Source organism: Strix uralensis, chromosome 2 (genome assembly GCF_047716275.1).
Source record: "Strix uralensis isolate ZFMK-TIS-50842 chromosome 2, bStrUra1, whole genome shotgun sequence".
NCBI classification, from domain to species: Eukaryota; Metazoa; Chordata; class Aves; order Strigiformes; family Strigidae; genus Strix; species Strix uralensis.
The window spans coordinates 71,949,759-71,977,254 of NC_133973.1; the positions used below are offsets into that span (position 1 = coordinate 71,949,759).

The window sequence follows — 27,496 nt, forward strand, 5'->3', positions numbered from 1 at the left end:
TGTAAAGAAGAGGATGTGTTACATCCACAGGACTTTCAAAACAAGTAGCTGAGTAACTGAGGTTGGAGATGTGGCTGCAACTTCAACTTGCAAATTAAAATTTTGTCTTTCAAACATCATATTTGCAAGCCATAGGCAAAACATTTCTGTAAAACTTGGAGAGTGATATCTACTTTTGACCAAAGCTATTTGCAGCAGAAGGTAGCGTAGGTTTATAGCACTTTTAGTGAACAGGAAATAATTTGAATTCTCAGTTTTCTAACTTTGAATTCCATCTGTGTTTCAGTAGGATAGACGTGTCACAAGTTCTATAGGTAATTAAATATCAGATCCTATCCAGGAAATGGTAAAATCAGGGATGCAAATGCAATAGGCTGGTGGAGCAACCCGTGCTTAATCATGTAGAGGATCAGAACTTGGCCCTAGCACCTGAGAGAACTAGCTATTGACTGATTGGGATGAGGATTTTTTTTCATAGAATCTAGTTTCCAGGCTAGGAATAAGGCCAAATTCATGTATATGCTTTTGATATTGATTAATTTGGGGTTATCTGGGTTTGAAAACTGGCCCCATATCTCTAATGGTTATGTTGATTTCCTGATTTTTGTAACAACTTGAAAATGTAGATGCTCTGAAAGTTTTGACTCCTTTATTTTATGGCTTCAATTAGAAGAAAAGGAGAGGGATTTTATCCATATATTTGTATATGTTAATTGAAATAATAATTGACTATATAGGATCAAGGCAAGAATTTCATTAAATACAGAACTAAGCACTAACTAGAACTAAAGTGCTGATCTGTACTGATGGTGAATATGGCCTTTTTATGGGGATTAGATCTTCTAATCCTTTTTTATTTCTTCATACAGTTATGGTATCAATATCTAGTTACATGAAGATGCAGAGAATATCCTGTGTGACTGCAAATAGTCAAATATACTGCTTATACCTGATATTTATAGTATACATCAAGTATTGCACCATCCCTAGTTTTTTATAGAAAGTAGAACAGGGATGTTAAGATTCCATTATTACACGAACGCTAGTAATCAGTAGTGTAATATTGCAAGAAATGTATTTTTTATTGAGTGATTATTGAAATACTGCTGTTAAAATGAAGTAACTTGGACTAGTGTAAACTTTGATATCAGTGTTTACCAGATTTCTGCTTTATTCACTCCTTTGGTTATATTAGAAGCCAAAGAATATTGACAATAGTCCAGTAAGGATAAAAGTAAGAATTTCAGTTTGAATAAAATTGCCTCACTTGAATTGTTCTAGTTTACTTTTATTTCGGGCTTGTTAGTGTGTTGTTTTTACAGAGAAATACAGTATGTTGCAGTCTCTAAATTTCGTGAAGTTGTTGCATTGTTTTCCTAATTGATGAGAGAGAATTTGGGTCTCTATTCCTGTGTAAATTTTTAATAATATTAAAAAATAATAATTGTACCCTAGTGAAAATATTTTGATTTTTTTTGTGGTATTTACCTTCTCATTTTAGCTGAAGCATATTCTGTGCACAGTATGTCCTACAGCCATAAAAATGGTTGCTCCACTAACTATGGTATTCATGGACCCTTGAAGAGGGGGAAGCAGGTGGTCACAATGTCCTCATATGAGTGAAAAGGTTTGCTGTGTAACTGACTTTTTAATGTGGATAGTACCTTTTAAAGTATCCATAATAACTGCTGGATTTTCACTAAAAAGCATAATTATGCAATTTATGTATGGTTAATGGTGTATTATTTATCATGGTGACAAACAAGTGTCTACAGCTCTTTATGGAGGAGAAGCCTTCTTGGTGCCATGTTTTGTTTTGCTCTTTTACACTCTTTTTTAAATGCTGGGTATTAACATAGTTAACCTAGATTGTATCACAGCATATATAAAAATGTAAAATTCGGCTATAAACACAGGACATTGTTGAATCAAAAAATAATAAGCAGAAGCAGCTGTTAATTATACTGATTTGAAGTTATTTTTTCAATTTCATGTCCAATTTCATGCAGTTCACTTATTCCTGAATATATATATATATTTATAATATATATAAAAATATATTCTGAATAAATAGTGTCCACTTATTTCTGAATAAAAATTCTTCTGCAACTGTCATTTGAACAGTTGTGTATTCCTTAGTGATTTGATTTAGGAGAAAAGTTTCAAACACTATTATCGTGGGATAGAGAGAGGTGTAGCTTGTGGGATGTGGCTTGGTGTGCACCCATCCAATTGAACACAAGTACTTGCTTGCTTCAGAGTTTTGTTGACAGGAAGGCTTTTTAATTGCCTGCCAGAACCCTTAAGGTTCTGGGAAAAATTGGTTTGTATACCATGGTGGGATGCTACAAGACCCCAAAGAGATACTTTCCTTTCTAGTTTCTTTCTAGTTTCTCTGGTCTCCAGGTCTGAGGAGAATAACTGACATGCTGGGATAAATACAGCAGTACATCTGTTTCTACCAGATGACAGATTCATATCATGATGTTGAGCTAGGTTAGGCAGACACTTCAGCCACTTTCTCATTAAAGCTGTCATGCATTCATTTGAATGTATAAATTCACTCCTCCTGTAATGCCAGAAATGTCCTATCTCTGGTATTACAGTTTTTCAGCAAAAGCTTTATTCACATTCTTTGATAATGGCTTAATTTTAATTCTTCTTTGCAAATTCATGTGTCATGAACTCTGTTGTGTTGTTTAAAAAAAAGCATCATTAATTCTTTTTTTCTTCTTCAGAACTGCTCTCCATCCTCCATAAGAGAAATCTGTCCAGTGTGAACTTTCTAGTGCTGCTGGATTAGCCCTTTGTGAAATTCTTGTAATACATTTCAGTTTGAAGTGAGGTCTGTTTCACATTTTAATTATGATCGCTCCTGTGGTATCTCAGCTTTTGTTCTTCTCATTTGTACTTCTGAGACTTCTTGACTTTCTGAAATTGTCACCTTTAGTGAAGAGACAGAAGAAGAGTGATGTGTAGATTTCATGATGACAATGCAGAAATCGGCCATTCCTTCTTGACATAAACCCTCAGTTCCTCTTCAGTCTGGAGGTGAAACTTACATGACTTGTTCTTTTGAAAGGTCTTAGGGCTCAGAGATCTCCTTGATTAATTTCTACATTTCTTCCTGATTTCTTAAAATCTTAGTGTATACTTGCAGGTTTTTAACGTTTGCTTGTTTTTCTTACCTAGCTAACTTAACTACCAAACTTCTAATATTGAACTGCAGTCCATTTCTGGTGTTAACGTACTTGTGAAATGCCATTACTCTATCATCTTTTCACTTCAGAAGCTGTACTGCTACGTTGATTCAGTGTAGAAGAATCAGCACCCTACTTTCTTGGGGTCATTAACCTTATCTTGAGAATAATGCTTCAGGTTCTTACTGATGATTTGTCTACGATAAGGGTTTAGGTGCTTTTTCAAGGTTCTTATCTGTTAATTAGTATATTAATATTTTATAATCTCTTTGGTACTTTACAAACTCAGACCACTTCATGCACGATTCTTTTTGCAAACCTGATTGCCTGCTCTCCAGATAGCAGTTAAACTGCTGATTAATTAGTGTTGTTGCATTATTAGTGCAGTATAGTTGCAGAAAAAATGTGGCTGTTCTTGTTTAATTGTATATAACAAGCATTTTAACGGTCATCACAGTATTGATCATCTTGTATTGACCATGCTGCAGTATGGACGCTACAGGTGTTGGAATTTGTTCTTCCTTTCCTGCATTGCATAAATGCTTATGGAAGGCAAAGTCAAAGTGGTTTGTACGTTTCAGTGGTGAAACTCTTAATTCTCCTGCAAAATAATTACAAGTAAAGCTTGGTAATTTCTTCCGTGTTTGGTGTCATGCTTGATTGCCATTGTTGTAGAAGAACTTAACATGGTTTGTAGGAGGTTGTGACAATGAAGTAAGGCAGTAATTTGGATTTAGTTTCAAGGGAGGATTTGGAAACACTGAAGCAGAACGTATATGCATGGATAACTGATAAATCAAAAAGTAGAAGAGAGAGGCTCAGTCTTACAGTAAACCAGGATGGAAAAGGGTGGTTTTCACAGTTACAGCTGGTCTGAGTAATTGCAGAAAGCTGAGGCAAACTCTTTACAACGGAGTTCCTGTTCAGTTTGAGAGTGGAGTATTCTTAGTGGAGGTGGAATAACAACAGTAGTAGTAGTTACTAATATCAGTTCAGAAATTGAGTAAGAATGTGCGAGGTTGTACTTTTTATGAATAAAGTTAAATCCTTCATTAAAGCAATGGTATTTTATGACCTTTCTGGAACATAAAGTAAGTTCACAGGATATGGGTCAAGTTTGATAGGGGAGCTTATTCATTAGTGACAAGCCTTTGTGATTTATAGCATTGGTCTCAGCTTTTTTTCAGTCCAGAAGAGTTGGATAAAGAACATGAAAGTGTTACAAGAGGATAGCTCAGATTTCTGACAGGAACTTCTGGATTTTTTGTTGGGAGTGATCTGCCTTTGCATATGATACAGTGTTAATGTTCACTGTGTGGTTTCCCTTCAGATGATATATTTTTTTATTCTCTAAGATAAGCTATTTCTGACACCAGAAACCTGGGTGCGGTTAAGTCAGGTGGAGAAACCAGAATGTTACGAAGTGGAACTTGGCCAGAGCACAGATTAGATACAGTGGAAGAAACAAGGGTACAGTATATTCCGAAATACAATAGTCTTGTTAGTTCTGATGGTTAGTCTAGACATCAAGGGTGGTGGTGATCTGTATGGATGCTGTGCTTGATCTGTTGATGCTTTTTGACTGGATATGTGATGAGAGAATTGTTGTTTGCGACACGTTTGCTCTAGCTTCTGCTGCGTTGATTTGAATTTCATTTGCTCTTCTAGTTTGTGTCTTTTCAGTAAAGTTGATCGTAGTTCAACTAGTACCTTTGAACCTGGACAAAAAGCAGTAGGTAGTTGTGGCATGTCCCAGAACATGTTCAAGTTGGTCAGGAAAGTTTTCTAATGTGTGTCATGAGCTACAGGTTACAAGATGTATCTTACTGCAAGGAAGCTTAACAAACCCTGGAAGAGCTTTGGCAGCTATAATTTAGGGAGAATGTTACTCCTCTGCTTCAGCTTCTGTTTCCTTCTTCCTGTTTTGCTTGATGTTGCTCATACATGTAGATAAATTTTCTTTTATGTGGAGGAAAAATCTAGGTTGAAAACTCTTTCATGAAGCTCACTTAAAGTGGTGTTATGCACTTCCGCGGTTTCTTAATCCAGAAGATCTTCTGTCTGCTTGAGTAAGACCATCAAGTTATTTTTGTCACAAAAAATAAAATTTTGTGTAGTTTGATAGTCTCCCTCTCCATGCCTGTTATGGAACAATAATGCATCCATCTAATACCTTTAGTCCTTTCATTCTTGGTTTTTTTCCCCCTTTTTGCACAAAAATACTTTTAAATTGATTTACCTCTCTCCTTTAGTTTTATTCCTAAGCTCTTGCTCTCGATGCTTTTTGTACTGAATCTCATGAACTTTTCCATGTTTGGCATACTTGAGAGAAGCTTGCTTTCTTAATTTTTCTAATTCTAGGCTGTCATTGGTTTTCAGTGTGCATGTTGAGGAGAAATAACATGAGAATATTTGCTGCTAGAGGCATCTTGGCAGAGTCTGTGTTGTGAGGTTGTTTATCTTTTCAAGTCAGAGTTTGTACTGAACCTTTCCTTAATAGTCTTCCATAATGCTTTACTCATTGTAAGCAGCTTAGTCTGCAATTCCTGGTCTATTTCTAGAAACATGATAGCAGCAGCAATGATAGTTGTCATTTTCATAAAGTTGGCTGGCTGAGTAACTCTTCCATTGTCTTTGGATTTACAGTGGCTTCAGTACTAAAAAGATGCTTATTTGGAATTAATTTTTGCTAGTGATCTAGGAAATATTTATTTTTATTTTAATAGGGAAGATTTTTTTCCGTTTTGCTGTATTTCAATCAGACTGTTGTTATAAGAGCCTTTCATACTCTTCCTTTTGTGAGTTGTGTTAAGGAATCACTTCTTACATAATTGGATATGAATTTAAACATATTGTTGATTGCTCATACGAGTCAAAGTCAGATAGGCCTGTATTGTTCAGGCAAAGGTTTACTTGGAAATGTGGATCATTTTATGAGAGATACTGAAAATCCAAGTCCACTGTTTGAGGTCTTTCTTAAAGCATATGAATTGGTATACAGATACAGCACTAAATCACTGCCTGATGGTGATGCTTGTAGTAATTCTAATGTTGTCTACCATGGTTAATGAATTCTTTGTTCTGCTACCATTTGCTCAGTCGTGAGTTGAAGTATTTAGGAGCTGATTATAGCTGCATACTTCATAGCGAACCTTGATTTTTATGTGAAAAACACGGCTTCACAAACAAGAGCTTCTTTCTTTCCAGTATATTCACCTTCTTATGACTTTGGAGGATGTTCTGAGAAACTCTACCATTGTTTTTAAGTCTAAAATAATTGCAGCTGCCACATGTTTTGTTGTGAAATAAAAACTTGGCACCAACTTGTGCTTTTGTAGATGCCCAGTATGTAAATCTAGCATGAATTTTTATAGCTGTCCCCAGCAGCGACACATGTCTGTTTACTTAAGAATATTTTTCTCTTGGTATCTGAAAAAAAAGTTTTAAACTATTTCACAACTTTTGTATTTGGACACCAAAGGGTTAAAACACTTACAGTTTAGTATTTTAAAACCATTTTGCTTTAGAAATTTTAGACTAGTATACTGATGTTTATATAGGAAACGTTTTTTTCTCACTGTGGGCGTTTTAGTGTTCTGATCTTTTTTTCTCTCTCTTCTTATGTTTTGTTTTAATCCTTGTATCTGCTAATTTTTGTGTAGGAATAGTTACTAATTCTTTTGAGATACAGCCTACTAAATTTAAAGTAATTGAAGCCATGAGTTGACCGGTAATTTTAATCCATTCTGTATAAATTTCAGTGAAGAACTGACAAATTGGTTTCAGGATGAAAGTAATAATGCTTTAAAGGCATAAAAGGCTTAGTATCTTGTTGTTAAGGTGGTCACATGATAATGGCTTACATATTGAATAATGTGCTACAGCACTTTATGTATGTTAATGTAACTTTTAATCTTATTGTTGCCTGCAAATATGTGATCCCTTATGATATAAGTTTCCTGTTTATGCACCATTGCCCGTTTAAATCAAACAGAAGATTCTGAAACTGTAAAAACTACACATGTCAATGTTTTACAGCTACGTAATTCGAATTGACTTGATTTTTTCAAGTAATCCTAGAAAGGGGGAGCATTCCATATAGAAACTGCTGAAACTGCCACAGGTGCTTCTCCGAAAACCTTACAGTTGTGGCATTGAATGTTCAGTATCGCTTCCTTTCTGCACACAAGGCATACTGTTGAGGTATTTGTTGCGGTGATTGGTTTTAATGCTAATCTAGGAATTCAGATATAGAATCTATAGATTTGCATGCTTTGCTTACCCTAATTTACAATTATCTACATTTTTATTTGTAAACTAACAATAGATAAGTTGAGATCAGTATTTTTTAACAGATATTACATTGATATACGAAAACTGTGGTTTATTTTCTTAGATTGTCGCATGGCATTAACAAGAACACAGTAAGCTGTAGGTGATGTAATCACTATTTAAAATTAAAGATTTAGGGAATTTTTTTACATATATGAATGTTTTTTTCAAAAATATTTACTGTTGACTTTTTATAGCAGACGTTTGTTTTGGTTTTCAAGGTATGTGACATTATAAGTGGAAGGTAGTATACTTCAAATGTATTTCTATGTTAAAGACACATAGAAATTTACTTGCTTTTTTTCATCCAATAAGTATAAAAAATATGAACAATTGAAACAACTGAGAATGAAGTTCTAAGTAAATTCAGTATAATTTATAATTCAATGTGAGAAGCACAAGTCTTTATCTTTTCTTTCTACAGATCCTTCTAAGAGTAAATTTTGTAAGTTATCTTGAAGTAAATCTTTCTTACACCAAGGTAGTTATATTTAAACAATTCTAAGTTTTGTTTTATTTGTTCTGTTTTTTTACTTTTTATAACTTAATCACAGTGGAATAGTCTTGCATATTTTTTGAGAGCTTGCCTCAAATTGTTTCCTTCCTTTAGTGAATTTCTCAAAACAACAAATTGTAATAAAAATAATAAAAACATCCTACTAAACGAAAGCTAAACTGAAAGTTAACTTCATGTTTCTGTACACTGATCATGTTTGGTCAGATAACATATTTACCTCTCAATTTACTTGCACTCACAGCCAGCATTTTTAAAAGCATTTCAGAAGAAGGAAATCTAAACATGCTTCATCAGTGTCCTCTTTATAGCTGTTTTAATTTGATACCAGGACTCTCAGATGAACTGGGCCTTTAAAATGGGAGTTATGATGTCAACCGAAGGGAGAAAAACAGATTTAAAACAAAAAAGTCCTCTCCATGCCAAGATTAGTCAGTTTTGAAGACTGCGTGTGGACATCACTTGATGGAAGAAGAAAAATGTGTTATGAGAGTGTTGTTTTAAGCACTGTAGAAGGTGTGTGAATAAATGTATATACTAAAGTCAGAGCTTTAACTAATATAACAGTGCACGTTTTGAGTTTATTTATAAAACACCTGTCACTACAGAACATTTCAAGTGTTAAATACAATCTGTCAAGGAACTTCAAGATCCCCTACTTCTAGTCATCCATATCCAGACTTTCCTCAGCTTTTCTCATGGATTTTTTTCTATTTAGAATAACTTTATAAGATGAAAATGTATCTTTCCCATTATATTTGTCTGTCTTCTTTTCCTTGGGAATTAGGATCTTATCCTTCTGTACTTCGAGGAAAACAGTATGTCTTTATCATTCCCAGCTCCTGGATTTTAGCCTACAAGAAGGTTGAGGGTAAATAATATCGTGCTTTGTGATTCTAATTCATTTCTAATAATAAGAATTAGATGGAAATAATGAATATAAAGCAAAAAAATACTGCCAAGTGAAAGAATTTTAACAGGACTCATTAATTTTTCACGTACCTGAATTGCTTTGGAAATGATGCAAGGTATGTTTTCTAAGCGTAGAATGAATTGACTTTCTGACCACTTACCAAAACTGTATTCAGTCCTGGGTGTAAAGTAAGGAATTTTTCTCCCATTTGTCAGTTGAAGCCTTCATGTATGTTCCTGTCTGGAGTAGGTGCCAAAAAGGGAATTATGTTTTCAGTGTCCTTTCTTCAGTTTTTCCACCTGTTCCTGTAGCTGGACTGACCTCCTTCAGAGATGTCTTTGGTTTTTTACTTTTTCTTTTTTTACTGGAGAGAGAGAGAGAGAATTAAGTTTTTGGAGCTCAGCTGTCTGTTTTGACAGTAACTAGGCCAACCTTTAGAAAATACTGCACCAAGTCAATAAATACTATTTATTAAAAGACTGACTAATCATAAAACCCATGTAACTTTTCAAGGCTTAGCCTGATTTCTTTAAGACTTTCTTCCATCCTTTCACACCTTCCTTACTTGTAGCTTCTTCCTTCATAAGATCATCTTTGAAAAATACCAGTCTATGTAGCTTATTTGCCTAGTTTTGTTTCAGCTAAGTAGCCTAGCTTAGAGAAAAACCCTGAAAAGAAACATAAGCTTGTCCTTAAGTTTGGCGTCTTTGTTGGGGAAAGAAAGAATTAAACACCCTAAAAAAGCCCCAAACCAAAAAACCCACAAAAACACCCCAACAAAACAAAAAACAAACCACCTAAAAAACCTGCAGGAAATTTCCTTGTTTCTAAATTCTGAATAATGCAGTTACAGAAATAGAGCTGTCATATTTGCTGTGTGATTAGCAGTAACGAAAGGTCAGCTTGACTGAAGATTTAATATCAAACAGTGTGTTCTGAGCTTTGCAGCTTCCTCTATTCAAGGTGTTTAGGGTAAAAGATCAAAACTAGTACTGAAGGGATTTTTAACTTACAAAATACAGAGGATGGGTGGAAAAGAAGATTTTTTTTTTCAAGAGGTGAAATTTTGAGGTATTTACATCCATGTTGTCCAATGGTTTACATATTTTTTATTTTCACTGATTTTTCTTTCACAGCTTGGGTCTTGAAGTTGTTTTTAGTTGTTATATCCTTTACTTAGTCAAATCCTTTTTCTTTATGTAGGCAGCTGTGAGAAATGAAGAGAAATACCTTTCAAGGGACATGTCTAATAACTGAAGTAGATAAAAATTTGCTTAAATATAGTGATTACCTCTTTGAGTTTCCTGCTTGTTGATTTATTTATTTTTTAACCATGCAGTTCATGTCATATTATAGTCTACTTAACAGGCAAATGAATCTTCAGTTACTACTACTCCTTCTCTTCACTTGATAGTCAGTTTACATATAATTGCAGTTCATAACCAAGGACTGACATAAGGATTACACATAAGAGATTGAACTCCTTAGTCTCGTGTAGTTGGGACAGTGAACCATTTCTATTTTAATTCCTATAATGGAGTCTGTTTCAAATAGTGACTTTTATATTCTTAGCTCATGGGCTAAGCTGAGGTAGCTGCTTCATTTTCAGACATTTGGCAGCATTTGAGGTAGACCATACACGGCAGATTTAGTAATAGATATGTTCCCAGGTCCTTGTAACTACTGCTGTAACAGGGTGATTCCACTCCCAAGTCCAGATTAGCACTTTTAAAGAATGTTCTAGTAGATGTCCTAGTTTTTTGATTCATTCAAGTACTCCAGGATTTCTAGGAGGACTGTATAAGACTATTTTTCTGTTATGCACTTGTAATCCTCACAGTGATAGTATTTCTACATGTTGTGGAAATAACATAAAACTGTTCCAGTCTGGTAGAACTCTGTGATACCTGTTAAGATCATTTTCTTTACTACTTTGTGCATGTGACAAATTGAGTTAGCCATTTTTTCTTGGATTACTTGCATTTTGTTAGGATGAACTAGTATAGCACAGCTAGTTCTTGCTGCCTTTTGTGTTACCACTGATAGATTCTTCTTCCTAGAGAAGGCTAGAAAAATCAGCTGAAGAAGTCTTTTTTTATCTTTCTAGCCTGTTCTTGAGAAAGTGAGACTTAAGAGGTTCTGCCAATTTTGTCAACTTCTCCTTTTTTCCTTCCCGTTAATATTGGAATGCAAGACAGTTCAACTGAAATTTGATGGGATTTGAAAGTCCCAGAATAATCAAACTTCAATTAAAATAATGGAAATTGACAACTGTATATAGAAAAGGTACTCAAATTAGTGTTCCCACTGAGAGAGCGCAGAGAGAATTTAAGTTGTGTTCTCTTTCATAGCAGTTGGCTAACCAGTTTCTGGAGTCATCTAGATCCTGTAATCTCCTTTGACTTTTTTTTTCTCTCTCTTTTTTTCATTACTAACTTCTGAACACAGGAAATTCTTGAAATTGATAGGCTAAATTCAGATGCAGATTTTTAAGAGAGACATTTCTAAACTCTCTGAAGTGAGACTGTTATATCCAGTGTGCTTGAGTACCTTGGAAAACCTATGCAGTGTTTCCAAAATACTCCTGTACAAGTACATCTTTGTCTACCTGTTAAGAGTAAGCTGTTCAGGAGTAGATGGGGACAGATCTAAAAATATCGAAGGTCATTACATTTTAAAATCGGACAAACAGTAACTTAAAGTTCATTTGTTTCTGGGAAACTTAACTTTTCTTTCTCAGAGTTTGGTCATGTAACCTTACAGACTTGCATCTTAGTCTGTACATCTTCAGATGCCTCTGGCAACTTATATCGACATTCCTTTGGGAAGTGGTGACTTAACTGTAGTCTGTCTTACAGTCCATTCTTCAAAGCAGTTACTGTTCAATAACATTTGCTAAGTAATAGAATTACTTGGCTTTTGAAGTTTTAATGAATTAGGTGGTCAGTCAACATCATATTGGTCATTTTTATCTTTGCATAACTTTAATTTGCTCTTGTTTAGATTTTCTTTACTGTCCTTTTGGAGCTCGCAAACTTAAAAGTAATTTCAGAGAACTGAACTATTCTTTTTGACCAGAATGGATATCTGGAAATTTCTGTTTCTTAAGTTGTAGTTGCTTTGTGTTACATCTGTATGCTACACAGGTAAATTAGAACTATTAAAAGAGCATCGAATGTTGGTTAGCAGGGGCCTCAACAGGCCATCTAGTTCAGCATGGGAAAGAATTGACTGTACTTTGCAGAATTTCTGAAATCAAAGTCTGCTCTTAAAACAAGGGGTAGAAGAGAACCCTCTGGAGATTCAGCAACCTTTATACTCTGAATCTTTCTCCTAATGCCTAACTTCAAACATTCTTTGTTCACGTTAATCCCATTCATATACTGCCTGCCCTGGACGCACAGAACGGATTATTCTCTTTGCAGCTATCTTTTAGGTATTCAAAATTAATACCTCTACCTTGAGGTTTCATTTCTTTTGACTAACTAGGCTTTTTGGTCTTCTACAGTTGGCTGCTGTTCTCTGGATTTTCACTAGTAGTCCAAGTAAATGGTGACTTAGAATATGGTAATATGGAATGAAATTACCTTGATCTAGCCTAATGGTTTTTCTGATTCTGTAGTATTTTGACTTAATCTTTCAAATTTTATGTAATCCAGCAGCATCCATTTATGGAATTAGTCTTGCTATTTATAAGCCAGTTTCTAAAGACTTTTTAGTCTTATTTTTACAGCAAATAAGTTGTAGTGATGTAGGAAGCAAATCTGGGCTTTGTTCTTTGTTTTCTTTGCATGATCCAGGAGTGAGTTGTTTTCTACTTTGTCTGAGTTTCAACAGGGTCGGGTCAGTTAATCTTCTGAATTCTTATTCTGTTGGCTGGTCTGTTTCTGGATTTTTAAGTAATGGACTTGTCTAAACTACTGAAGCCAAGAAACAAAAATTCAATTTTCGGATTAGTTAGATCTGTCTGGAAAGGCAGAAAAAACTTAAAAAAGATTTATTGGCATCTTTTGCTTCACAATCTAGTTTTGTCATTTCTGGCCCTCTTGTCTCCACTTTTATGCACTTCCTTACGAAGTTAGGCTATATTTCTAAGCACAGACATGCTGTATGTTTGTGTAAATGCATGTGATAAGCACTCATTCAAATTACATTTCTACATGTCCTACTTGATTTCATGTATAATCTCATTGATGCATCAGAATATTCAAAATCCAGTGCCATTCTCTCATGCATGGAAAAGTCTTGGTTCAAATAACAAAGCAAGTCCCAGCACTTATGATGTCACACACTTTGAAATGAGAAACAAACCAGAAAAAAAAAGTATAAGCAAAGCATAACTAAGTATATCATCTTTATCTATCTATCTTTTCCTATATATGTATATATTTTATTGTTAGGAAGAATAGTGATGATGTTGTTACCTTAGAAACCAGAATGCCATGGACAATTGCCAAGTCATGTTAAGTTTGTTTTGAGTATTTGATCTTTTGCTCAAGTTAAAGCGATAGAATGCAGAATAAACTGCAGAAGGTGGTAAAATTCAAGGCTTAAATTAGTCTGAAGTTTATGTAAAGATCAGATACTTCAGACTATTTTAGAATAAAGCATTTTGAGAAGTTTAAATAGGAAGATGGGTTTTTTTTAAGGCACATAGTATATTGATTTTATTTAAAAGTGTATTGTCTCCCAAATTTTGCTTAGAAGCCAGATATATGTGCAAAAAGTTAAGTTAGTTATAAAACTGATTGATAACTAATTTCTTAATGGAAATTTGCTAAGTGTATGTTTTCTCTCATCACCAACAGATAGATAGTCAGTAAGGGCAGCAGCAGCAGCAAGCTAGCGTGATGAATGAGTGTAATTCAGTTTCTTTGTATTGTACAGCTTGAGAAATGCCAGTGGCCTGACAGCAGCAGACCTTGCACATACCCAGGGCTTCCAAGAATGTGCCCAGTTTCTCTTGAACCTCCAGAACTGTCACCTGAATCGTTTCTATAGCAATGGCACCTTAAATGGGGTTCATCAGAATGCAGGTCCCAATCCGTTCAGTGGTGGGACAAGTCGAAAGAGATCCTTTGAAGATACGGAGTCTGCTGGAGTAAAGAAGGCTAGAACGGAAGGTGAGACCCCAGAGGTAAAAGGGATGGGGTGATACTGTTGCTGAGAGAGGAAAATAAACATTTTAAAAGCCTTTCAGAGTGGATGTTGACTATTATTGACAAACTCACGTACATACCTAAATTACATTCAATACAAGAAGCAGATGAATACAATTATTCCATGCCACAAGATCCCAGTTCTCCCTGTCATCATCTTGGTGTGTTCAGAAATTTCTATTTGCAGAGAATGCTAAACTTACATGATGCCAAGAATAATATGTGGAGGAGTAGGAGCCGAAATTAGCTTCTACTCCATCCTCAAATTTCCTTTCCTTCAGGAGAGCCAAATATGTTGCATTAATTCACAAAGATGCCTGGATCTTCAGATGGTAATTTTCAACTTCAGGATTAATCCACAATTCAAAAACTGTTTGTTAGATAGGATGGTTTCTCAAAAAGGTTTCTCAAATCAAGAGGGATTATGTTAAGTTTCCAGGATCATGTTCCAAGGAGAACTGATAGCTTACAGGAGGATGTAAGTCAAGAATGACCTTAAGAACTCCTATTCACCGTGTGCATTGAGGCTACTGCTTCTTCCTCTGCCAGCAATGATGCGATATTACAACCTCAAAGATACTTTTTGGTGGCTCTATGAAGAAATCTTGAATAACACAGTAGAGCATATCTTCTTCCTTTCTGTTGGTCATCCCATTAAATTGTTATTAAAAAGAATGCAGCATTCTGCACTCAAACCTTGTTTCTTTTTCTGGTGTCTAACATCAGGCAAAGGACTCTGTAGGTCTTCATTGAAGACTTTCTTCAGTTAAAGTTTATATTCTAACAGATGTGTCTTTCAGTGAGCCAGATAAAATGGGGTCAAGCAGTGCTTAATTCCAGATAGCAAGAGACCAAACCATGAGACCAAAACAAGGTTTCTAAATATGACACGGACAAGATAAATTACATTAATATTGGCACTCTAGTATTTCCTTTAGTACTTGCTATCCAGCCACCATTTCAACTATACCAGGATCAGAGGCCTTAAGAGTTTACTCCATAGCCAGTCATAAATGGGATATGTTACTTCAGGTAGTTGGTCTAAACTATAAATAATTTCATGATGGAGAAGAGTGCCTATGCAATTAAATGTAAGACTGCTTTTCAGGAATAACATCCTTAAGTATAGCTACATAGAATGAGAAAACTTAGGCAGTATACAGATGCCCATAAATGCTACGGAAAGATGTCTTCAGTGCATTCATGTTGTTACCAGAAGGCCCTGCTTGAAGTGAAAGATACATATCTTTTGTGAGTTACTCCTTCTGAACGTTCTTAACCAGCAATCTCTTTTAGTTTCAGGAAATGGTTCCATCAGGTCAATAGGTAGCATTTCCTCACAATCTGTGGGGGTGGCACTGGGCTAGCTATTTTCTATATGTTGTCATGGAATAGCAGTATCTGCATTACGTTTCAGCATAAACAGTTGGTCTAGTGGGTAAGTTAGATCTAAGCAGTTACAGAGATGTCGGAGAAGCAATCAGAGTAGGTAATTTTGAAATTTTTACCAGTATGATTTAAGACCTTTGCAAACAAAGCCAAAAGCTTCGCTACATTTGCTTGAAGATTTTTAGAATAATTAAGAGATGCATCCCAACTGCAGAAGTTGAAGTTTCTAATCTGACATGTCTGCCCTCAAAGACATCAGCATCAGTAATATCTATCATCAATATAAGAAGTCTGTTGGAGTGAGAATGAATCACTGTTCTTGAGGTACTTTGTAAGCAACAGAACTGAGTAATGAGAAGTCTCCAGTACATCTTTGTGCTTAGCTAGCCTTTTTACAAAACAAGCCAAATTTTGTGGTAATTTTGCCCTTACCAAAACCACACTGGTCTGTTGTCCTTTAAAGACTGTTTGTACAGCATATTCTAGATGTCAGAGACTGGACAACCTGTATTTGCAGGGATGAGTCAGGTTTTGATGGCCATACCCCAAATTAGAACAATCACTGCTTTTAAAAAAACCTACTTCTTGTGATCAGGCACAGTATATGCCCCTTATAAGAACCTGTAAGCAGTAGAGGTGAAAGAAGAGAAATACTTAAGCTGTGCTTCGCCCTTTGTCCTGGAATAGCTAAACAGGGCAGTGGGTGGGCGTTACTTACAGTTAATTTTGTTTGTATGCACACACATGTATCTGCTATGGGGTGCATAGTATTAAAAAAACCTTCAGCCTCAAAATTAGGCAACACTGATATGTCATACACTGTGATACAAACTAATTACCCTCTCAAATGCAATGCAAAAATATCTTCCAAAGGCTGAAGCTGAACTTAACAAAAGTAAATCAGCGGCCACTTTCAGAATAGAAACCAAATAGTTTTTGACTTAGAAACATGAGCTGAGCTTTATGTCCATTTTTCTGAAATCAATTCCAGAAGTTTCACCCTGTTTCCCAGGCTGCTTGATAGAGGGTGGTGCACAGGGTCAAATATAATGATGATGGTGCACACCAGGTTAACTGGACACACAGGTTTGTTTGCAGCAGCCCTAATCCTAGCCCTTCTGGTTCACGGTGCTTGGCATGTTGGCTTTTGCACAGTGCTGTACAGGCTACACACGGTATTGTCTTGCTGTACACAACTGGTGGGTGACTATATCAGTATCACAAGCCTCAGGACGGCTGCTCTTAGGTGATCATTGTGAGGTGGGAATGGAGGGTGTTGCCAGGTGTACCCTCGAATTGGCCAGCATGAAAGTGCACTTACATATTCCTCTAGGTAACTGGAAAAAATGCCTTTCCCTTCCTGGTTTAGGGTAGTTTGAAACCCACTGATACAAGGACCCTGCTCTCCTTTAAGCCCTGTGTGATCTCTGGCCCTGAAACACTATAGCTATTGCTTAAAGTTCTTTAAAAACAAGTAGTTTACAAAAATTTTGGTTGGGCCCAAGGTAATGAGAGCTAGTCTACTAAAGTAATCCTTTATAATATTAAAGGTGTGTGCAGTGTATATAGGAAGGTGTGTTAATGCTGTGTGAGAGCAGTGCGGGGTCTGCTGGGATAGTACTGGAGCAGCACTTTGGGTGGCAGGTATAAGAGGTAGTGAAGTCAAGCCCGTCTTGCTTACGAAAGCATTTCCCACAGCAGTCTAACCACTTGCCACCTTTTCTCAGAAGACAGATCCGTTTGTTCAGCTCTTAAACAGATCCCTCGAGCAGTGTGGTATGAATAGGGGGTGGGTTGCTGGGAACTGGCCCTTGGGAGTGAAAGAGGGAACAGTCCAGACTGACAGTAGACAAATGTGGGGTAGAGACTGCTTTTTTCTCTGTTGGGCACACTAGCTGTAAAGCCTAAATATGACTAACTTAAATTGCTCTTTATTCAATCTGTTAGTACATCAGACTAATAGTAGTTTGGTATGTAGGTGCAAAGTCTGATAGATACACTGGTAATTCTTCATTTTGAGGGATTAAAATGAATGTGCAAGTACTTAGCATTTGCTTATTCTGCATTTGGAATCTCAAACATGTCAGAAGCTTTCAGATGTGAAAAATCTACATTTCGTTGTATAAAGCTTTTGTTTTGATAATCAAAGTACTCATCTGTTTGTTGGCTGAGTTTTCAAGTGTGCACCGGTGACTAAACGTGACTCTTTTTTTATCAGCTTACAGCTTTGATGGCTTAATACCAATGATGAATGGAGTTGAGGACGATGCTGACAATATGCACGTTGATAGAGAGTTTGCTGTTGTATCAGGTGGGAGTGGACAGTTTCCTGTTAACTACAACAACATTCAAATGGTTGAAGACACCAAACAACAGGAGAGTACTTCTGTTGGACCAAAAGAAATTGAAATATACACTGTTTCTGCAATGCAAACTCCTTGTCGTTGCAAGAATCAATATGCATTTTACTTTTAATTTAAGTATAAAACTTAGTCCTTTATTTTTGCACATTGTTGTCTGGAGTCTTGAAAACTATTGTATTGCTGTAACACCCATTATATTGGGGGTTTAGTAGGTATCTAAAATCAGCTGTTTCATGCAATATATTGTAATGGTGAAAGAATAGATTTATTAGTAGTTTATTATTATTTCAGATAAACAGAAATCCATAATGGCTGTTTCACTTTTAACCTGAGGCTTGTATTACGCTGTGCCTTGCTTTTAGTTGCTATAATTTCAGGTTAAAGGAAATTCAGAAATAATTTAAATTATTCATTTCATTTCCATTGAATAGATTTAATTGCTAATAAGAGCTGATAGAGAAACATATTGTAGTGCTTATATAGCTTTGAAAATTAACGTACGTTACAATTAAACTATATTCAAAATAGTTCAACAAATACTATAAAGAATAGTCCAGACATATACCATGTGTTCAGAATTTGTTCAGACACAGTGGTCTAAGTGCCGGATACTGCTATGGGGTTTTCTTTATGTAAATGAAAGACTGGACATCACAGAACTTAAACTAGTATTTGGAGCTAACGTACGTTGGAAAACAGTTTTTTGTGTTTTGTACCGATCTTCACGAAACACTCAAAATGTTACTAGTATTAGTGAATATTAATGCTCAAGTTTTTTAAGTGCTGCTTAATCAAGATGCTTTTGGTAACCCCAAGATGTGTATAGAGTTTCAATCTTGGGTCGGATTTTTCCATGCAGTTCGTAGGTACAGGCATGGAATTACTATGATAGTGCATTATTACATTCAGAAATTAATTTCTTACTTTCATTTCTTCTGTGATAAATATGTTTATGGGTTATACCACAGATCAGATTCACCAAAGGGAATGATAATTAATAGATATTTTAATATATTAGGAATAAATAAATATATAATCAGTACTTTAAAAGTAGACTGATATTTTCCAGTGATAATTACCAAGTGTTCTTATTTAGGAAAAAATTATTGTCTTTCATAAATATACTCTATTACTATAGGTGCTAATTTTTAACAAATAAAAACATTCTATAATTATCACTAGAACTATTCATTACCTACTTTTGCATATTAACTAATAGTAGTGCCATTTCTATTAAATTTGATTTGGCAAAGTCAGCCTATAAGGATTTATTTTTAAACAGTTAAAATTTTGCACTTTTCAGTTAATAAACACTATATGAAATTCCTTCTCTGCGTTTTCATCACTCGGATATTAGCTTTGATGTCTTGATGGGTTTGGGTTTTTTTTTTTCCGCTTTCAATAACAATTTGTGGGTAGTGAGCTCAGCTGATGTGATTATTTTAACTCATGTAGGGACTAAACAGGAAACTCCAGTTAGTACATCCAGTGAGTAACAAATCGAACACGTTTCTTGGCATTATGTATTGCTGTATGTGAAGTATCAGTATCGTCAACCGTATTTCAAGTAATATTCATGCGAAAGACTAATAGAGAACCAAAACTTCAGATACTTCCTTGTCAAACAGTGGTACTCATTATGCGTCACTTCAACAGGAACCCCATGTTTTACAAATGTGGGAGGTTACCAACAGACTTACTGACTTCGAATTGGTAATACACAGTAAATGCAATCCTGTTTTGCACGTAGGTTTATGCATTCATGTATACGTAAACATATGTGCATGTATCCAAGGATAATAACAGAATGTAAAACCTTTAAATGTCACCATATAGGTCTGTAGTTTCTGCATTTGCCTTGCTCATCTTTACCAATATAGATGTACATTTTAGATGTCCTTTATTGGTAGGCATTTTTAAGGCAGAATATATTACCCATTTTTTGTGCTAGTACTTTGAGTACCACTGCAAAAACATACATTTCAGACATACTGATGAAATCTGTTTATGGAAATAAAAACTATTGTACTAATTACTAAATTCAAAGAAGAAATTGCTTTAAAACAGTTGTCAGTGGTTTTTGCATGCACATTTTTAGAATTTTGTTTCCTACTACTAATTTTTTTAGTCTTCTGTGCACTCTGCTGTTGCTATTGTATGGCATTTTGCATGTGGATTGTACAGATGTTATTATAAACATATCATTAAATACAAACCTGCCTAGTATGTTATCTAGCAAGCTGATAAATTGAAGTACTTTCTGAATAAAGGAACTTTGAAACATTTTATATTAGCATCCCAACATAACATTTCTTTATTTGACCTATTTCGGTGTCTACTGTACCGTGAGAGTTCTTACTAAAAAGAAAAACAAAAAAGCAACAGATAAATTACAGCTGAAAAATAAAAAAAAACCTTCGCCCTCTCACAGATACTCAGTTCTTTTATGTACATAATCTTTCGTCCCAAGAGGGCATTACGGTTAAGGTGGAAAGATGCCTTTTATTCCACCTTTCAAAACACTGCCCAGAATGTTGTCTGCCACACTTACTTCGTACAGTTAAATGAAAAAAATTTGGAGAAGTTCACATTGTCTTTGCAAAGATTAATATAGGCATATTTACACATTGAATGTAGATAGATAGTTGCATTTTCAACGTAAGAATCCAAGCTACAAGCTTACTAGTCAGCTCTCATTACTTTGAACTACCTATATTGTTATAAATAAAGAAGGGGTAGATTTATTTTCAAAGCTGTGTATGGAAGCATTTTTTAAATAAGTGAAGTATAGTGGAGACATTTTGATGTATTTCGATTTACTCTTAATTGTTGATGACAGGTGTATTTCTTAATGCAGATATGAATAGCAGTAGCTCCATATTGAATGCACTGACAAATGGATGTGCCATCAATGGACATTTGGATTTCACCGCCGCACAACAGCTCAGTGGGATGGATACCAGGCATGAGGAGTGTTTAACATTAACACCTAACGGAATAATTCCTGGAATAACTTCTCCCAGTAGGCATCGAATTCATACCACTAACAGCGCCGAGGAACCCGAAAAAGCCATGAATAATTCCACCGATATGTGTGGATCTCTGCATCTGAACGGAAGCCCAAGTAGCTGTGTTTCTAACCGGCCCTCGTGGGTGGAAGACCCGGGGGATACTTTGCACTATGGACACTATCATGGTTTTGGGGATACTGCTGAAAGCATCCCCGAACTTAGTAGTGTTGTTGAGCATTCCAACTCTGTCAAGGTTGAACAGAGATATGACAATACTGTCCTAGGCACAATGTATTTGTATCATGGTTCCTAGATGAATGATCTTTATATCAAACGCATATTGAAATTGCTACCAAATGAAACTGGGGGACAAAATCCTCACATAGCATTAAATTTGAAGATTGCAACTTATTGCTATTTTTACACTTTGTTTATATGAAAAGTAAACCTTTAATTTGACAGCCTTATACAATAGTTGTAGTTTGTTGCATGTATGGGGCTTATTTAGTGATAAAATAGGTGCTGTTATGATGGAATGTTTATTATTTTCATTTTTTTATTATGGAATGTTCTGGTTTTGTATTTTTTTATTTCTAAGCTTGTGAACACTATCTTTCCCTTTTTAGAGCTGTTTTCCCTTTTATTAAAACCATGTTTAACTGAATTCTGTGAAGAAAATGTTAACGTATGTGCATCACTTAGAAGTAAAGATTTTTCTTTTCCATATCTTCTGCTGAAGCTATGGTAGCAATATCAATGCCAGCTATCACTATGCAAGGTTGAAAGTGGCAATCTTCTGGAGCTTCTCTGACTTTCTAGTTTGTACATTTCTTTGGTATAATTAGATGTTCATCTTTAAATTTTTTGAACAAGTTGTTTAAAAATGCAGAGACAAAATTGGAAGAAGTTACTGTTTCACTTTCTGTAGCGTAGAAGTGCTTTTCATTGTTGTTGGGCTCTTTGCATTATAGAGTGGGAAGTGGGCTGCCTTTGTTCAGTCGCAGTTGGGTGTGCCTCAGGTTAGCTCTGAATTTGTGGCGGTTTTCTTTGGCTTCTCTCCTTTATATGTACGCTTGATATTTTACCATAGCTCACAGACCGGAGGCATGTTGGCACTGTTCTGCTTTGTACACGGTTTAAAATTGCTGTTACTTGTTATAGAATTTGCCAAGTCAAAATATTTGAGTTTGACTGTCTTGAATATACATTTATTGTCCTTTTTTTTTAACATATGCTTTGAAAATGTAATGTTGTGTACTCTTTGGGCTATGCTCACGGAAAATACATTGTATTTAAAGCTTAATACACAAATCAAAATTCATATAAGTGCACTATATGAGCACTAATAATATAAGTTGCTGCTTTGTGTTACGATAAGTGAAGAGTGGGGAGGAATATGGTAAATGGGATAAACCTTATGAATTGTGTTGATTTTTTGGTTCTTGTTTTGTTTAAAAAGGGACCTTTACAAATTGGATTTGAAGAAAATAAACAAACATATTACATTGTATCTGAATATTTTGTTTAGACATTATTATTTTATGGGCAATTTGTGCAAGTCTTTAATAGTTTTGAAATCGCACGTCTCCATAATCTTTCTCAGTGCAACTGTGAATTTCTTGATTTTGTCAGTATATGGAAGCAAATGGGAACAGCGCAGTAAGTTGTGCTTGATTGAGTTACAGAAGCACGTACTGAATATTATGTGTATGAAGGTTGTATCGGCCTTGAACTCCAGAAATGGGTTAAAATACTGGCTGGCTGATTTTCATGAAAATTATAGTCTCCTTCGAACATTTTTAAACAAAATGCGGTGGACTATACAGAAGTCAGTGTTTTAAATAGACTTTACACTCTGCGTGGTTCACTATCTACATATAAGATTCTCACAGTGTATTCAAACTGAGAGTAGCACTGATAGGAAAATTGACCCGTCCTTTTGCAAATAGTTGGCCAGACTGGCAAAAGTCTTCTGTGCCTTCTGGAGACAAACAAGGCCACCAATGAAAGCTGAATCTCACCTGAGACAAGCTGTTCCTGGCATGCATGTAACCACTTGCTTGTGCTTGAACAGCTGCAGCCGGGCCCTGTTCTTAGACGATTTAATTTGCTGATGCAGTGCCCAGAGGCACGTGTGCTATTGCCGTCATACTAACATGAGATATTAACTTTGATTTGTTGTAGCATTTGGCTTGAGGATCTTTAGTATTTTGCCGAGCTGGCTGCATACAGTTTCTTGTGCTTCTTCAAATAAATCAAAGCAACTCATAATCAGCACTGCCATCTTACATATGTGGCTATAAATGGATTCCTAGAGGATTTTCTTCAGGTAATGCCTACATTTGCATGTGTCTGTTCCAGTGGTAAAATTTTAGGTGCATAATTTTAGCATGACAAGCTTTATACTGTGTTCATAAGGTTTTTAAAATTTGTGTACCTCTGATTTTCATTCACTTGCTTTTCACATCTTTTCACCTAAAATTACCTTGGAAGACACTGTTTCAAATTCAAAGAGAGAACTTACTGCTTTATTTTAAAAAGCACTTCCACGTGTGTGTGTTCAGCCACACGCTAACAGAGAGACAGATTTCAAGGTTGTATCGGTTGTCAGGCCCCATGAAAGCTAATTATTAAATTCTAATTATAGGTAGAAGACCAGTGAAGGCCATATGATGTAGACAGGCCGTGTGGGTTTGCTGGGTAGTTTCCTTTACAGCTAATGTTGCAACAGATAGAAGTTAAAGCATCAAATAATTATTTTATTAGAATTCTGAGACTGCCTTTCTGCAGGTGCTTTTTGAGACAACACATGTACTTACAACAAAAGCCATCTAAAGTCTTGTTTTTAAATTATTCCATAAATCTTCTATAGAACATGAAACAGAGTCACAGAATCACAGCATGGTTGAGTTGGTGGATACACACCCAAGTGTATGGTGCTGGTATGATCCCATAGCACTCTCACAGGGAAAAAAGTTTTCTTATGTTTATTTGGAATTTCCCATTTTTCAGTTTGTCTTGTAATTTCAGATACATGTGAGCAATAAAACTATAAAAGTAATTAACAGATCCAACTGCACCTCTGGTAGGGAAGGTGCTGAGTTAGTAGGTGAAGAACTTACATTGTCAAGTGTGGAATGAGTTCTACCAGGTATAGCCATGTCTTCATATGTAACTACACAGAGGCCTTGTTTTTAAATATCTTGCTGTTAAAATACAAAGGACTTTCCTGGTTTTGCTGTGTTAGACCAGCTGATGTGGTTTAAGAAGCCTGGTAAGGCTCACAAGCCCTCTTCAGGCCTGAGTGACAAATCTGCTAACAGGCAGCAGTGCTGAGCCATTTTAATTATGCTGTGCTCTGCAATTCCTGAAAAGATTGCTGGATTTTAATTGCCTGGAGTTAAATTCTCACAGGTTCTTTGTTTAGCAAGGGCAGTAGTATTGTAGGACTGTTCCTGCTCTGGCCTTTTGTCCAAGTCTAGAATTTTCTAGGCTTTTATCAGCTGAATGTTACTTTAGGTGATACTTTGTCTTACCGTTATCTTGGTTCTGGGAATGGTTCTCCGAAACTAATGTTTGATTTCCATCTGCCTAGATTTAACTCAATAGCACCATCATGAATTTCATATGGAATGCACTAGCCAGTTATTCTCATCTTCCTCCTGGTTATGTCTTTGGTTGAGACTCAATTTTGTGTGAAATTTCAGTAGATTTCTTGCTGGCTTATGTAGATATCTTAGCCCAAATTCCCCCAAATGTAGGTTCCTTCCTATTTTGTTTTTCAAAACCATCTGCAAAGTTTTGGCAGAAATACAAATAAGTACAGATTCAGACAGTGTTTTGATATGAAGTATTTCTGACCAAGTAGTTGAAGTTTGGCAATGTTGGAAGAGGGAAAAGGGAAATGTTACACAACTTTATACATACTTCTTTAATATTTTTAACAATTGATCCCCTGATTCCAGATGAAATATTAGTCTTAACTTCTAACAGTTGTGAAAGAAGGCTATCATTTGAGGTGTTAGATTAAGATGAGATGCTGCTCGGCTTCAAGACCCCTTGCAAATGCTTTCAGACCCAGTGAACTTTTCTGAACATTGGTCTTGCACCTGACTGTGATCAAATCCTGATCCTTGTTCAGACTCACATTCCGTAATCTTGCAAAAGGCTCTCTGTAAGTCTATTTTAATAAAACTTCTTTAACTATCATCCTTCTGCAGTCTGAAATTGAACTCCAGCTTAATATTTATAGCCAGGTTATAAATCACTAAGGAGCTTTTGCCATTCCAATTACAAATGTAATGCAGCCAAAAGAGCTGCCTCACAAAGCATCAAAGTCCTGAGCACAAAACAAACCTGGGATAAAAAAGAAATCCTTGCTGCCCCATATGCTAGAGCCAACCCATGGTACAACCTTTTACCAGTAATGCACATGTTCTGAAGTATGAGTTTGCACACAACTCCACTTATTTTGTGTCCAACCAGTTTCTTCCAGTCAGTGAAAGACTGCACACTTTGAGGAGGGGGGGAAGCACAACAAAAAAACCCAAACAAAAGCACTCTTTCACCAGCACAGTACTGCCCACCTTGACGACCCATGCTGGCATAGCCAGTGCAGCACATCCTGTACACCCCTTGATTGGCTAGGCGTGTGGGGCATTAGCAGCAGAGAGGAAGGCAGCTGGACCACTCCTCCCTCGGTGCCACTAGATGTGACACAAGCTGCACCTTCCCACTGGCACCTTCAAGTCCTGAGACACTTTCTTCAGGGTCGTTACTACCCTGATGAAATTCTCCTTAATTGTGCTTTCTAGGGGTCTTTGTGACAAAAAAAAATCACCTTCTCTGGCATTCTAATACGTGAATTTTCTTGTTCTTTGCCTCTGTCTCTGAAGTATGGCTTCATGTAAAGCTAGAGCTAATGAATTTCTTGATGCTCCAGGGAGGAAGTTCTGGATGCCTTGGTACGAGCACAGGTGAGCCAGGGCTGGAGCAGTGTTGCAAATTTCCTACAGGGATAAAAAGAGAGGAAGGGCAGGGGAAGCTTGCCACGCTGGGCAGTGCTGAGAGCTGCAGCAAGCCTGCTGCAGCAGGAGAGTCGTGGGGAAGATGGCAGCCTGGGAGCATCCCACTTTGCTGCTGTCACTGGCCTGGGGGACGCAGATCCACAGGGCAGGAAATCTTTGAGACCCAGACAAACCAAGGAAAAATAAAAAAGAGTCTTGTGTAAGCAGGGTTTACTATTCCTGGCAGCTGGTAACTACATTTCTGCTACACTGCTTAATGACTCCCAGCTATTTCACACCTCTCCTTCCGTTCCCAGAGTTTCCTGTCTCAAAGTGGTGACTGGCTGTTCACAGACAAGGATCAAAAGAACTCTAGTTTGAAGCAGATGGTTTATTTTAAAAGCATATCTGGCTGTAATATCTTTTTAAAAAAATACACTACAATAGTTCATAACAGTACCATATGCTTGGAGTATGTATCCAAATTAAAAGCTTAGCCACACTCAGAATCGGCCTCCTCCCCAAAAAGCATAATGAATGTTACCTGTGGTATGAGAATAAAAGTTAGGCATCCTCTGTCCCTCCAAAAAGCACAAGTTTTAATGAGTAACTTCTCTTTGCTTCTGTGTGACTCAGCTGCACATACAGGACTTGACAACCTTTTCCAAATCAGTAGGAATTAGCCTCAATTGGCTGAAGTGCAAGCAGGGGAGGCATGCATTGGACACCGAGGACAAGTCCCCTGCCTCAGTTATTAATCTGAGCAGTGTTCCACAAGGAAAATAACTGAATACCTAAAGCTGAACACGATACCAAGCTGCATAGTATTAATCGCATTTCTTCTTGCTGGGCTAGAATTGTAAGTTAAAGAACTAAAATAAGTCAGTCTGAGTTTCTCTTCCTGCAAAGGCAGGATGTAATCTTACTACAGAGGAAATACCATGTATTAATAGAGCTCTGCTCTTGATGTTACCGAAAGGTCAAGCATTGTTTGTTGGTGCTAGCTAGCAGCTCGATCTCACCAAAGACACGTGTGCTTTCCTGTGATAACCACAAGTTAATATTGTCTGTGGTTTTTGCCAGGTTTTGTCTGGCGGAGAAGTTGGGGTTTGTTTGCTTTTGTTTTATTCTCACTGTTTCTAAAAGGTGTTGTGAGTTGGATCAGTCTCAATAACATTGGGCACATAGCTTGGAATCGCAGTTTATTCTGTTTTATATTTGACATGGTGTATAACACAGCATATTTTATAAAAATCAGTACCAAGAAGACAAATAGTAAGAATTAGGTAGGTACACAATGTAAGAAGAACCAAGGAAAAAGTATATGCGTGATGCAGAGAAGCACTTAAATGGTAGGTCCTGGGATCAAGCAACTCTCCCAACAGTAAGATGTCCAACCAGAAAATCCTGTAAATTCTAGGAAGTATAAAACCCTTAGAATTTTTTAATATATAGCATAGCTGATAAAATGTCTAGAGATTTATTTATTTGACCATATTTGTAATTAATGCTTCAAGTCTGCATTTTCAGCTGAAATTCTAGTATGGATAAATCACGGGTGTGTCTTCCATTAGCTGATGGGTTGGACATTGTCATACTAGAAACTGTC

At 36.2% G+C, this 27,496-nt stretch overlaps 1 protein-coding gene across 8 annotated transcripts in view; it reads left to right on the forward strand.

Moving 5' to 3' along the window:
- The window catches only part of ANKRD10 (ankyrin repeat domain 10), a 38,214-nt gene extending 15,817 nt beyond the window's left edge, over window positions 1–22,397 (forward strand). For 7 of the 8 annotated variants that reach the window (XM_074859261.1, XM_074859263.1, XM_074859268.1 and 4 more), the window contains 3 exons: window positions 13,847–14,082; window positions 17,726–17,818; window positions 20,710–22,397. In XM_074859261.1, the coding sequence (XP_074715362.1) occupies window positions 13,847–14,082; window positions 17,726–17,818; window positions 20,710–21,194 (814 nt within the window). In that variant the 3' untranslated portion in view covers window positions 21,195–22,397. The remainder of the gene's footprint in view (window positions 1–13,846; window positions 14,083–17,725; window positions 17,819–20,709) is intronic. The other variant, XM_074859262.1, reaches the window with a different exon arrangement.
- Window positions 22,398–27,496: the final 5,099 nt, after the last annotated feature.